Source organism: Sander lucioperca, chromosome 1 (genome assembly GCF_008315115.2).
Source record: "Sander lucioperca isolate FBNREF2018 chromosome 1, SLUC_FBN_1.2, whole genome shotgun sequence".
In the NCBI taxonomy this organism is placed as follows: domain Eukaryota; kingdom Metazoa; phylum Chordata; class Actinopteri; order Perciformes; family Percidae; genus Sander; species Sander lucioperca.
Window position 1 is genome coordinate 25,962,547 of NC_050173.1, and position 14,366 is coordinate 25,976,912.

The 14,366-nt window shown below is 37.3% G+C and overlaps 2 protein-coding genes across 4 annotated transcripts in view; both read left to right on the forward strand.

Moving 5' to 3' along the window:
* LOC116052262 overlaps positions 1-14,366 on the forward strand; it is a 113,484-nt gene that overhangs the window by 98,608 nt on the left and 510 nt on the right. Inside the window, exons 3-15 of the mRNA XM_031302797.2 lie at positions 147-497; positions 655-786; positions 926-981; positions 1,091-1,223; positions 4,470-4,526; positions 6,739-6,858; positions 7,458-7,516; positions 7,630-7,751; positions 11,367-11,488; positions 12,321-12,443; positions 12,597-12,926; positions 13,461-13,817; positions 13,904-14,029. Of these exons, the coding sequence (XP_031158657.2) occupies positions 147-497; positions 655-786; positions 926-981; positions 1,091-1,223; positions 4,470-4,526; positions 6,739-6,858; positions 7,458-7,516; positions 7,630-7,751; positions 11,367-11,488; positions 12,321-12,443; positions 12,597-12,926; positions 13,461-13,817; positions 13,904-14,029 (2,088 nt within the window). The remainder of the gene's footprint in view (positions 1-146; positions 498-654; positions 787-925; positions 982-1,090; positions 1,224-4,469; positions 4,527-6,738; positions 6,859-7,457; positions 7,517-7,629; positions 7,752-11,366; positions 11,489-12,320; positions 12,444-12,596; positions 12,927-13,460; positions 13,818-13,903; positions 14,030-14,366) is intronic.
* Positions 6,081-8,015, forward strand: LOC118495038 (signal-regulatory protein beta-2-like). 3 transcript variants are annotated; one of them, XM_036001199.1, is made up of 6 exons: positions 6,081-6,204; positions 6,322-6,627; positions 6,739-7,086; positions 7,227-7,367; positions 7,458-7,516; positions 7,630-8,015. In XM_036001199.1, exons 1-6 carry the CDS (start codon positions 6,162-6,164, stop codon positions 7,759-7,761), a joined length of 1,029 nt encoding a protein of 342 aa, XP_035857092.1. In that variant the 5' UTR covers positions 6,081-6,161; the 3' UTR covers positions 7,762-8,015. The 3 variants fall into 3 exon arrangements, with proteins under 3 accessions (XP_035857092.1, XP_035857094.1, XP_035857096.1); XM_036001201.1 differs by having other exon boundaries at positions 7,230-7,367; XM_036001203.1 differs by lacking the exon at positions 7,227-7,367.

Genomic DNA, 14,366 nt, shown 5'->3' on the forward strand with positions numbered 1-14,366 from the left:
GTTAAAATGTTCCTATATGTTATATAAAGATACATGTTTCAATTGTTCAAAGGAAAAGTGTTTTATAATTGACATTTTTTCCATTTTTGTTTTCTTCTTCATCAAAGGGAGTAAAGTAATTTTACTTTCATCTTTATATTTCCCAGAATCAGAACCTAATATTACTGCCATCATCCAAGACCATCCATCTGTTCCACTCCATCCAGGAGACTCAGTGACTCTTCAGTGTTCAGTCCTCTCGGAGAAGAAAACATGTCCCGGTGAACACCGTGTGTTCTGGTTCAGAGCCGGATCAGATAAATCTCATCCCAGTTTAATTTATGCTCATGGAAACCACGGTGATGAATGTGAGAAGAGTCCTGAGGCGTACTCTCCACAGAAATGTGTTTACAACTTCTCTAAGAACGTCAGCTCCTCTGATGCTGGGACTTATTACTGTGCTGTGGCCACATGTGGGCAGATTTTATTTGGAAGTGGAACAAAACTGGACATTGAAGGTACCTGCAGAACATTTTTATATAAATCATTAACAATCATTAATTTGTTTTTGAAAACATTAAGATGATGTATCACAAAATATTTGTTCCTCTTGCAATGTAAAATATTGTCAAAATAGTTGCTAACTTTTATTATTTGCTCCTTATATTGTTTCAGCATTCAACGTGTGGGATTTGCAAAAGGCCAACACAGTTCTGTTTGTGTTATGTGCAGCTTTGGCTATAAGTCTGATCATTATTGCCTTCCTGATTTATACCATCAAGAAGAAAACTTGTGATTGCTGCAACGGTAATCTTAAATTTCTCATACATCAATCTATTAAACAGCATTTTGCAAAAGTTAACTTCACAGGATTTACATTACTAATTTGTGTAAATTAACCTCCGGCATCATCATCTTAAATCTGTGTTTTTATTTCATAATACAGCTGCCGATCTGCAAACAAATGCTGCAACAGCCAGCGGTGATCAGCAAAGTCAGCAGGTAAGGCATATAAAGAAAGGATGACACTGAGGAAAAATAGTGGCATATTTTCTCTCTAACATATATTAAAATCTTCTCTCTCATAATATTTTTCCATATATTTCCTCAGAGAGATACTGACTTATTGGCTTATTCTGCACCAACCTTCAACAAAAGGAAAACTGGCAGAGCAGAGAGAAAGAATGTTAAAACAGCAGAGGGAGAGACAATCTACACGGATGTCAGGACTCTAGTGATCGATTAATAATCTTCTGGCTTTGCTTATTAAAAATAATATAATTGTTATCTGGCACACTGTTGTAAATATGCTGCTTAATATTCACATCTGAGCAGTAACAATATTTTATCTGGATAACCTTAACAAATGTTAAATCTGTTTGCAATAATTGTATGGCTTTTTTTTATAAAAGGGCATGGAATGTCATGATGCAAAATGTAATCTTTTTATTGACTTTTGGTGATGTTCTACAGCACTCTTTCTTTATTAAAGTCTTTGAAGAGGTTTATAATGCTACCATTCAAACAGGCTGTTTGACAGATTGACCTCGAAAGAGTCTGTCTCTTTTATATATATATATATATATATATATATATATATATATATATATATATATATATATATATATATATATATATATATGAGAAGTTTTGTTTTCTATTTGCTTTTATTATGGTAAATTTTGTTTCATTTTTAAATATGTAGTCATGATTTGTTTATGTTGAAAATAACTTTAGTTGCACTCATGTATACCCATGCACTCTAAAAAAAAATATTGGTTGGTTTTCTTTTTTGATGTGTAACAGTAGAAATAAATACCCAGTAGGCTATAATGGCCCAATCATATGGCTTAATGTTTCTTACTTATGCTTGCTCATGCTGATCTCTTTCACATTTATATCCATTCATTTTCCCAATTTTCATTGATATTTATAATTCTCAGCACAAACATGTTCCTCACATTTGCTCGTGAAAAAATAAAAACACGGACTACTTACTGCAAATAGAATGTCCATGGATAAAAAAATAGGTTCCATGGGTTCAACTAGTATAATGCTGATTAATGGTGGGTTAGGGACAACATTTGTGTATAGTTGGTTTCTGAGATGTGTCTGCGCTGATTTAGTTTGAGTGTGACTGTTACTGTTAGATGCAGAGTTACACACAGTCTGAGGTGGACAGAGGTGAAGGAAGGCCTAGTTGTAAGAACAGACAGATTGAGACGTATTAGAAAAATGGATGCTGATGAAATGGATTTAATCTACACAATATTTAACTGATTTGACTATAATTCACAGGGCTGGACTGGCCATCTGGCATACCGGGCATTTTCCCGGTGGGCTGACGCACTTTAGGGCCGAATCGCCGATATAATTTATAGGCCTTTTTTTTTTTTTTCGGGCCGCGCCGGCCCATAAAGAACTGACAGCGGCCCATTGGTTAATTGTCTTTATTGGCACTGGCCTGACCCAATCAAATCTATTCTGCTTATGCTGGAAGTTTTAGCATCCACGTTAAAATGTACAAACGACCACCAAAGCGCAAAGGAAGGTATGGAGAAATTACGGGAGAAAAAGATTAAGAATCTACAGGCGCATGCCTCAAAATGGCTGTCAGGTAACCTAACTGCTTAAGCTTACATTGAAATTGCCAAAAGTCTGTGTGATCTATAAAATCAGTGTTGATACATCAGTGTTCCTTGAATTGCTTAATTAGCTTCTCTTGTATTGGTGCTCTTTTCCAGGGCATATACTACTCTCAGCTGTATTGTAGCTTTTGGAAAGGGTTATGGTTATGGTTATTGTATTTAGCAGACACTTTTGTCCAAAGTGACAAAATATGAATCTTACAATAGTTAAAATTAACACTAAACAGTTTTTAAAAGTTGCTAAGCCAATATTAAGCAAAATAGTATTAATAACAATAATGGTAATGCAATATCAAATATCAATAATAATAATAATAAAAAAATAAACAAATACCATAAATATACAAATCATAACTCTAAGAAGTAATTCATTATTTAAGTGTAAGATCAACAGATAAGTCTTGAGACCCCTCTTGAAGAATCCAAAACTATCACATGGACGCAGAACACTAGGCGACTCATATCATAAAATGCACGCATATTTTAAGAGGACTGTCTGCAGGGAATGTGTCTGACCAATCACAGTGGTTGTGGGCCGCCTGGGCCAAAAATGCCACAGCCGATTTTTTGTCCCAGTCCAGCCTGGCAATTCATATGCCAAATGTTTATTTCAGCCACAATAGTAGCATGGCTCTGTCGGTCAGTCAATCACTTTGGTTCAGACTGAAATATCTCAGCAAATGTTGGATGGATTGCCATAAAAGTTTGTAGAGTCAAGGTTTCCAGGCGATGTATCCTAATAAGTATTTTGATCTCCTAACTTTTCATCTAGTGCCATCAGCAGGTTGACATGGTTGGTGTTATGTGTAATGTCTACTGAACGGAGTGCAGTGTAATGTACACAGTGACGTAAGAATTACATGGCAGGGGCAGACAGCTCTGTGTCCCGCAGTTAAGCTGCCAAACATAAACTGCAGCGTCCCCAGTTCATGTCAGTGAACTGCTGTGTAACTGGCCACCACAACTTCCTACAACCGTTGTTAAATAAATATACATTATGAAAAAATGTCAGAGGACAACCACTCAACTACATAAACTCCTCCCTCTTTCTGTTCTGACAGCAATTTGTAAAGGCCTTCTGCACGGTTGTTGTGAGAACAAGAAGCAAAGCCACATGCAACAGCTACAGTGACAGACATAAGCTGTGGTGGGCCATTTCTCCACCCATTGACCAACCATCAAGGCTGTTTACTCAGAACAGACCTGATTATGGGCTTCAACAGGATGTGTAGTGAGGGAAGAGCTACAAGAGGCTTCAGCAGGCTAAATGTAGTTAAACAAACTCAAATGATTGATTTACTTACTACTCTTACTTATTAATGTACTCATTCGAAATACAAATAATGTCTCTCTTTCTTGTGTTTTTAAAGATACGACTACAATCATATGCATCTGCATCTGAAAATATCACAGAGGTATATTAGTTTATGTTTTGTTTTAATTTTAATATACATACTGATTCCTTCATTAATTTGGACAGGTCTCCAATGGAACCAGTGAATGAGCACTATCCCCTCTGAAAACTACGCATAAAAAACAACAAATTGCAGGCAGTTGTGATAAAAAACGGTCATGACAAAGCGTGACTTTACCCTTGCTGTAAGTTGTTGTGATATTATTAATAGTCATAAAAGTGTGACTGTTGTGTTATTCCACTTGCCTATTTTAAAACAGAAGTCAGCTTCCTGAGGCTAAAACAGTGAGAAAGGTAGAAAAAAGCCCCTCTGTTTTGACACATCAAGTTTGAAAGCCCAACCACAGCAATGCTGAAGTTTCCATGCATCATTTGTTTATCAGTGGTGACTGAACGTGTGTCTATCTGTGTCCGTCTGTGTTTCTCAGGTTCAAGCAGTGCTGTGCACACTAAGAAAAAGCAGATGGTACAAAGCAAGACACAAAGTACGTGAAAGTAAAAAAAAAAAAAAATGTATTAAGTATATTCTGCTTTTTTATTTCTGACATTTTACTTTTACAGCATTGTGTCAGGGGATAAGGATTTAACTGTATGGTCATTTTTTATTGTCCAGCAACACGTGTAATAAACCAACATGTTTTGGCATGTGGTCAACAAAATGTTGACAATGATGAAGGCCTCAAACCACAATGCAGCGGTCTGACAAATGTTTTGTGCTAGAAACCCCCACTCTATTTTGGTAACGTGTCGTGTTTAAGGTGTACCGGACAGCATTAACTTGTCAGATGTTCCTGTCACTGTAAAAAGCTTCCTTTTAATAAAAATAAAAATAAAAAATCATGCTGTCTCACGACAAGGTCTTGGGTTCAAATTCAATATTATTTTATTTCCTCCCAGGTTTACATGGATTCCCTACTTCAAATCAAAACATGCAGGTCAGTTGAATCAAAATTTTACCTCACTGAGTAGGAATTTAGCAGGTATAGTGGTAGGATGGTGTAACAGCACTCCCCCTCTCTGTATGTTGTGTTGTGGCGTTAGGTCTGGCTATTTGAGACTACATTCACAGTCAGACTGCTCCTCTGTATTACTGTCACAAATAAAAAAAAATATTTTTTTATTCAATTCTTATTTAAAGCTGCTATGGTCAATATATTCACATTGGACTAACTGTATGTGAGAGAGGCTGCATGCGAAAACAAAACCACAGAGTCAACACCTGACCCTGCTGCTCCCCTCAGCTCTTCAGAGGGTTTCAGCATCTTTCTGCTCATTGTTGACTCTCACAGCTCTCATCAAAGTTTTTTCCCAAAGCAGGTTACTGTTTTCTGTTACTGTAGAAAACTGTAACCTGCTTCGGTAAATTCTAATTGTAATTTCCCCACTGGGGATCAATAAACAGTATAAATTATTATTATTATTATTATTATTATTATTATTAGAGGTGGAAATCACTAATCACTTTCATCCAATCGCATATTAGCATATGTTAATCCTGACTTTCATCATTGTTTTTTTGCCAATATCTCATAAACCAAGTAGTTTTAGTTGCTCAACCTCAATCATAACATAACCATGCTGTGAAAATAAAATAAATAAAAAGAGCGCATTGAACGTTTGAAAATATCATCCTTGAACATAATCTTGGGTTTGCAGAATTAATCAAAATCAGAGTTGAGACAGAACAACACCCTATAAATCACAGAAATAATAGCAGGTGCTGTCTATTTCAGGGTTTCTGGAAATCAGGCTACAAGGCCAATGAAATACTAAAGATGTACAACTCAAGAATGTATTGTATTGTATTGTATCATATGGTTTCTTTGCTTTTCGTTTTTGGATAACTGTAGTTCACATTAAGATCAAATCATCTGTTGTGTTTACTCTGTGTCAGTTATAGAAACCCACCATGAAACATGAAACCAACGCATGCTGTTGTTTCATGTGTTTGGGTCGGAAATATGGTTAATTTTATTTCCACTGGTGTGGTAAACTCCAACATAATGAGGGGCCAATCAAATTGCCCTGAAACTGTTCCCTCCCACTTGATGTACAGATTGCGATGAATCATTTCATAATGCTATCTAAATTACAGCAGGCTCAAGTGGAATAACCTGGAAATGATGATTGTGGTTTATTTACTGCTGATGCTCAGAGTGGGGCGTAAGTATATGTTAAAAATATCAGATTTACTCCAGATGTATGTTTAAAGTGTTGTTATTATCTTACAGTAATACAGTTTAACTATTTCTCCATTGGTAATGTAATATATATTTTCAGGATGCACAGATGATCAGATCTTTGAGAACAGAACTGTTGGTGTGGGAGGCGATGTGAGACTGACTTGTACTCGCGAGTCTACGGGAAGCTTGTTTTGGATCAGACTCGTTTCTGGAGAATTTCCTAAAGTCTTAGGAAAAACATTTAGCTTTGAGAGTGATCCTCGCATTACAGCCACAGAGGAGCCCAGAACATTTGTTCTGCATATTGCAAAAGCAAGGCTAAGTGATACTGCAGTTTACTACTGTATGAAAATACATCGACAAAACTTCACATTTTTGAAAGGAGCAGACCTGAGAGTTGAAGGTAAATGCATTCCTTAATTTCATTACATATGTATTCTTAAAAGGTATGGTGACAGTTGTCTTTAGTTTGAAAATCAATGTTTGAAGTTTTATACTTTTTTAAATTTCCCAGGACCAGAACCTGATCCCACTGCTGTCCCTCCATCTGATCCAGTCGGTCCAGGAGACTCAGTGACTCTGCAGTGTTCAGTCCTCTCGGACTCTGAGAACAAGACGTGTCCAGAAGAACAAAGTGTGTTCTGTTTCAGAGCTGGATCACATCAATGTGGCCCAGGTTTTAATTATACTCAAGGAAACAGTGTTGAAGAACATGAAAAGAATCCAGAGGGACTCTCGACAAAGAAATGTATCTACAGCCTCTTTAAGAACGTCAGCTCCTCTGATGGCGGGACTTATTACTGTGCTGTGGTCACATGTGGGGAGATATTTTCTGGAAACGGATCAAAACTCGAAACTGAAGGTAACTGCATCGTATTTATATGTAATAAGATAATTATAATGTGTGTGTGTTCAATTCAGGTCAAGTACCACAACATTAAATATGTATGAATTACTCTTAATTACACGTTCACTAATTGTTAATTTTTCATATTGTGTCAGCAGTCAACATGCAGGACTCGCAGAAGGACCATACAGTTCTCTGTCTGTTAGGTGCTGCTTTGGCTATTAGTCTGATTGTTATAGCCTTTCTCATTTATTCAATCAAGAAGCTCAAGAAAGAATCTTGTGGTTGTTGCAACAGTAAGCAAAGTCACTCATACATATATCTATCAAACGGTGTTTGGCAAATGTGGATTCACATTAATGCTGTGTTTTTATTTTATAATACAGCTGCTGTTGCACTGCAAACAAATGCTGCAACAGCCAGTGGTCATCAGCAAAGTCAGCAGGTAAGGTATGTGAAGGAAAGATGTAGCTGGAAAGTTATCAGTATGTTTTTCTCTCTGCATATGCAAAATTGAACATCTGTCGTCTCATAACAGTTTTTCTTAAATTTTCTCAGACAGACGAGGACTTGGTTTATTCTGCACCAATCTTTACCAGTAGGAAAGCTAGCAAAGGAGGGACAAGGGATGCAAAAACAGAGGAGGAAGAGAGTATCTACTCTGACGTCAGGGCTCAGGGGTTGGATTAACACTCTAAACACTAGATTTGCTACTCATTTTTGTCTGCACATGGTAAAAAAATGTACCTCTAAAGTTGGTAAATAATTCTTTATTTTGGAAAATAAAAAACATGTAATAACCTTTCATCTGAGATTATATTTATCTGTTTTGTAAAAGTAATATAACAGTTAGGCTTTTTAGCAATAAACCTGTGCTGTATGGATCCCATATCTATAAACACTTGTTTCATTCTTATCAAAACTATAAACTGTGAGAATTATCTTATCTTCCCCTTTGTACATCATGAATTTTCAAGTCTGTTATCTTCCTCCATTAGCCTACATTACATACGTGCTGGAATTGGAATTGGTGGTTGTGTATTGTTGCTTTCTTCTTAATAAATACTATGCTTTATGAAGTGCTACCAAACTGATAATGAAATTAAAGACTTGTTTATTGAATGACTGCAACTTAGCAGAAACGACTATTAAAAGTAATTACTCAGTAGATTCAAATACTGATATATTACATTACTTTTATAGTTTTTACTCATTTCAGTGTTAGTAACGAAACATGGTGATCTGTTAACACACATGCAATCCAGATTCATGCCAAATTTGAAAAATTCCCCACGTTGGGTGTGACTAATAGATATAAACACAAGAGTAACTGAAGTTAGCACTGAAGTTACCATGAATTCAACAATATCAAAGTGATATAAAATTATAAATTGTCCGCTGTTTCGTTATTTTTCTTATAAAAAAAAATCAGAATAGTATTCCTGTACTGACCCACTTTAAGCACTGCAGTATAGTATACTTTGGTTTTGCTCACAAAGGTCAGCGCAACTCAGGTCAAAGTTCAACAAATTTGAACTTTTGACACAGTGCTGCTCTAAACACCATATACATCAGTGTAAGACCATTGCAACACACCACATACACAGTATAGAGAAGGCTAGCACAAAAGTTGTTTTTCCACAATAATGTAAATACGGCTTATGACTCAAAGTAATAAACCCAGAACTGAACCTTGTGGCACTCCATAGGGAATGTTCAAAAAAAGTATTTTTAAAGGCCAGCTGTTGAGATGTTCAAGCCTCCTCTTAATTTGCTATAAATGGTGATGAATGATTTCCCGTATTTGTACTCTTGTAAGCAGCATAGACTCTAGTCAGTCGGCCCATTGGTCAGTCAGTCCAAGACTTTGGTCCAGACGGAAATATCTGAAAAGTTATTGAATGGATTGCCATGGAATTTGATACATATATCCATGGTGCCCAAAGGATGAACTTTAATAAGTTTAGACATTACCTGACTTTTTTTTCTTGCACCAATGACCATATTAATTTGCCTAATGTTTTGGTTTATGATTGAATACCTGCAAAACTATTGACATTCCCATCAGCCTCAGCTGTACTTTGTGTTTAGTGGTAATTAACAAATGCCAACACGTGTTACACCCAAGCATTTTGCTGCTTATCAGCATGTTATAGCATTGTCATTATGAGCATGTTAGCATGTTAGCATGCTAATGCTGATAAGTACAGTACAGCCTCATTGAGCCGCTAGCATGACTGTAGACTATTAGTCTTGTTTTTATCACAGCCATAAATATTATTTTTCTGTTTTAACAAAACAATATTGACACTACCGAGAGATGAAGAAAGAGTGACCCATTAAGTGTACTAATGAAAATCCTCTGTAGATAAACTTAAAACAAGGCATACATTCTAGCACTCTTGTTATCACACTGGACTTGTATGAAAGTTGTTAGTCAGTTGGTCAGTTGTCCATGTGAAAGTGAAGCATCACAAATCACGATAGTTCTAGTTTACCGCTGGGATTCATTTCTATGTCCGCCATTTGAGGTTATCCACTGGTGATGAAAGTATTTCATTTTTTTTTATTACTGAAAGACCACCCTACAATAGCATTAGTTTAGGTGTCTGTGAGGCTGGACATTGTCATTTGTGGAGGAAGCATAATGTTCATTCTGGCCCTCAGGTTCTCTGACAGACACACCTTCAACAATTAGCTCAAATAGCTAGACGAAGATGGAGACCACACAGGATTTTAAGTAAGTTAACTAATATCTTATTCATGACTTTGTAATGTAGTCTGTAGGTTAGTAGTGTTTGTCGTGTTGAATGGATGGTGTTGTGTAGCCAAATCAAAGAAGAGAAAACTAACCAAAAGAGTATTGATCACAAAACAGAAAGAAGAGCTAGCCATTATAGTGCCAAGCTGTCTTGTGCTCATACAACATGTTAAAGGAAGACGCCGACTTATTGGGACTTTAGCTTATTCACCGTATACTGCTCTAAACACCATATACATCAGTATCCCCCCAGAGTTGGATAAGTCCATACATACCCTTCTCATCTCCGTGCGTGTTGTAACTCTGTCTGACACACCCACCGCTAGCCTAGCTTAGCATAGATCCTGGAGGTAACCGGCTCCATCTAGCCTACTGCTCCCAATAAGTGACAAAATAACGCCAACATTTTCCTATTTACATGTTTTGATTTGTATAGTCACAGAGTGTACAAATAACAAGGTCACATGAGACACAGCTATCTTCTAACCGTATACTGGGAACTATATTAGGGTGACCAGACATCCCCGGTTTCCGGGGACAGTCCCCAGTTTCGGTGACCTGTCCCCGGCTGGAGCTGTCCCCGGAAATGTCCCCAGTTTTCACTGTGACTGACAGACCCGAAATTGGAATGAAAGAAAACATTGACCAAACGTATAGTCGCGCAGGCTCAAGACAGCCAGAGCAAGCGCTGCTCAGGGCTCAACTTTGGTAAAGTTAGAAAGATATTCACATATTCAAACTTCCGTGATCAATTATTCTACAGCTAAATGTTACTAAATCACAAACGACGCATCTTTCCTACCGTAGTAAGGTTAACAACAAGCTACAAACTCATTTTCATCAAAACTAGCCGTCCTTCAACCTGAAGAAATAACATTGGTCTCTACGAGCAGCCGCGGGTGAGACGGCAGTGAGACGAGTGCTTAGGGACCGTCTACAAACTACAACACCAAAAAGAGATATAACAACAATATTTATTAATGTAATGATTAAATAAGGTAGTGTCTCCAAACTTACCTCAATTATAACTTGTCTCCTGCTGGTTATACTACAGCACTATACTACGGCATATGCCTAATTTTGGGGAATAATTTTTGCCAAACAAATGTAATATATGTCATAATTACAAAGAGGCATGTCTCCAAAACTACTCCACATGTAACCCCCCTGCTGGTTGTCTGAATTTATTTTCAAAGTTCACCAGATTGATGCATTTAAACATTAAAATAGACAAAAAAAGTCTTACAGAGGAACATGCCCATGGACCTCCCTAGGGGGACTTGTGCCCCCAGTGCAGTCTAGTGACACCCCTGGGGTAGTGTCCCCATTTTAAGTTTACAAAGATAAAAACATTACCTGTTTTGCAGGTATTGACGCTTCTGAGCTGAAAATGTCCCCGGATTTTGTCTCAGAAATCTGGTCACCTTAAACTATATTCTCAGAAGGCGAAGCACTGCTACTTGGGCAGAGTGATTAGCGCAACACCTGAAAAGCACCGTTGTTACTCTCTGCTCCTCACCACGGGGCTTCTCAGGTGCTGCGAGCAAATCACTACGCCCAAGTATCAGAAGTTGCAGTGCAAAAGCAAGTGCTTCGCTTCCCTACGAGGCCACTCCCAAGCCACACCTACCGGTTACAGAGAGGCAGTCAAGTCAAGTGTGTTTTATTGATATTTCAACCATATATATGAAACAATGTTTCACCGTGGGCTCAAGTGGTGTCAAGTGTCTTGCAGTGGAATGTGGTAAAATATGTGGATAATTTATTAAAGGTAAAAATCCCATGAATTTGAAAGTACATTTGAGAAGCGCGCACAAGGAGGCTAACCTAGCTTACCTTAACAAGGTAAAGGAGAATGCAAAGCCCCCTTTCCCCCAAAACAGAAGCTAACCCCGGTACAGGTCATGGATGTATGGGTACAGGGCCAGGCAGCATGACGGAGACAATCGTAGGACAGAGAACACTACAGGCGTGCTTTCACCGGCGACCCGATAGCTGCTGGTTAGTAAATACGCAGGAACACCAAAAGCGGGAGGAAGAGCAGAATAAAATGTGTATTGATACTGGGATGTCTACACAACTGTGTGAGTCGATTGTCGAAAAAAAAACTAATGAAAAATGCAAAACTATAATAACCTTGGTGGTGATGCTTTGTTTTCTGACATGAAGCACAATGTAACTCATTTGACAGCTAGTCTATGCTTTTGTAAATCCAGTTTCCTTTTTACACATTTTACAATACCTTTGGTCCAACACTTTTAATGGAATATCATAATGTTTTGATTTGTTATACCTATCATGGAATTTGATGTCTAATACTGTTGTCACAATTTCACTTTCAATTGTATCCAGTAAAAACTATGAAGTGTGTGAAGAGAAGAATGAGGTGAAATGCTTCTCAAAGCCCAGGATGAGACCAATGTGACAGGAAGTGCACTTTTGAATATTTATTCTGTGATAACCAATCAGATGCATTTGACAGTGTGACATACATTATCATGGCCCTGTGACATCACCCCTTTTCTCACTGAAATGCCAACAATTATTCTAACAAGACACAATGTCAAGATGATCCTGTTATGGGTTACACTGCTTGTTCTTCATCAAGGATGTAAGTGCTATTTTATTCTGTGCAAGTATTCAGTTAAGAATTTGCATGCCAAATAGCTACTGTGGATATGGAGGCATTGCATGATAAATGTTATGCATCATACACTAATTGTCATTTATTTTTTCATGTATTGTACGTTTTCATTTATTTTAGATTCACTAGTTCCTGTTACCACAGTTCGACTTGGTGAACCTGCAACCTTCACGTGTGTTCTCCATTATAAGGAGACTGACCGTCCACAGCTCGACTGGTACAAGCAGAGTGCCGGGGAAACTCTGAAATTAATTGTGACAAAGCGTAAATCTACAAAACCTGCGTATGCACCAGAGTTTTCTGAATCAAGATTGGAAATAAAAAATGATGACAATTTTAGCAACCTGACCATTCTGAGGACAATCCAAGAAGATGAGGGAATGTATCACTGTGCATCCACGGAGTGGCAGACAAGTCCTGTATGGAGTGGGACATATTTGTTAATAAAAGGTAATTATGATCTACTTTTATAGAGTTTGGAAAATGCCTCAGACACTGATCCAAACCTTCACTGTGGTAATGTTTAAGAAAAATAACTGTTTAAGGATAACAAGCCTGTTTTGAAAAAATCTAAAAACTTCCCATGTCAATCCAATTAAATATACAGACACAAGTCATCTAATTATTTCCAAATGTTTGTGAATACCTGATAGTCGCTGTGTATGTGTTGTCTTAATTATTTGACAAAATAATCTTTTCAACCACTTAACACTAAACATGTTCCTGTGTTTTGTCCAACACATCCTCATATCTAAACGACAGAATAGGTTGATTGTCAATGACTCCCGTAGGTCCAATCAATGTTTCAACAACCGTATTTTACTCTGAGAACACATGTACTGGACTAAAAGGGCTCCAAATTTGCTACATTTCAGCAGAGTATCATGTCAAACTACTAAAGTCGCATTTGAGATTTACTTAAATTCTACTTTGACTTTCAAAATGTGCTTGGAAATCCTTTTAACACAGTTTTGTATGACGCAGGAAACACTCAGAGGACATCAAACTACACTGTTGTTCAGTGGCCGACAGTATCTGATCCAGTCCGTCCAGGAGACTCTGTGACTCTCCAGTGTTCAGTCCTCTCCGACTCTGGGAACAAGACGTGTCCAGGAGATGACAGTGTGTTCTGGTTCAGAGCCGGATCGAATAAATCTTATCCGGACATCATCTACACTGAAGGAAGAAGACATAATGAATGTGACAAGAGATCTGACACTCAGAAGAGTTGTGTTTATCACTTCTCTAAGAACATCAGCTCCTCTGATACTGGGACTTACTACTGTGCTGTGGCCACATGTGGGGAGATATTATTTGGAGATGGAACTAAACTGCAAATCGGTAGGATTCTGTGTTCAACACTGGAGGTGATATTCAAAACATGTTAATAACATCTTCACTGATACGTTTTTTACTTTGTTATCTAGAGCGAACAGCAAGTGCTGAATTTATTGTGCTGGTGATAGCAACAGTCTGCTTGGTCATTTCTATGACTGGAAACATTGTTTTCATCTGTTACCGAACTTCAACACCAGTATGTTCACAATTTAAAGGTAAGTTGTGTTGAATGAGTCAGAAATTTTAATTTGCCGATGGTCTTACTTAAAAAGTTTATATAGTGTAGAAAGTGTAACAGACAGGACATGACAAACCTCAACTTCATGTTGTTGGATTAAATAATAGATATCAGTAAAAGTCAATTATTTTCACACATTATTAATAAATTTATGTATCAGCAGACATTTTGTGTTACGTTAAGATTTACCTTTGCAGTACACAATGTCATTAATGAAGGATAGTTTCCAATTGTATTCATTTCTTTTTATTAATTAAAACCTGTTGCCAGCTGAGGAACTTTATTGAAAACTTAGATTCAGTACATACGATTTC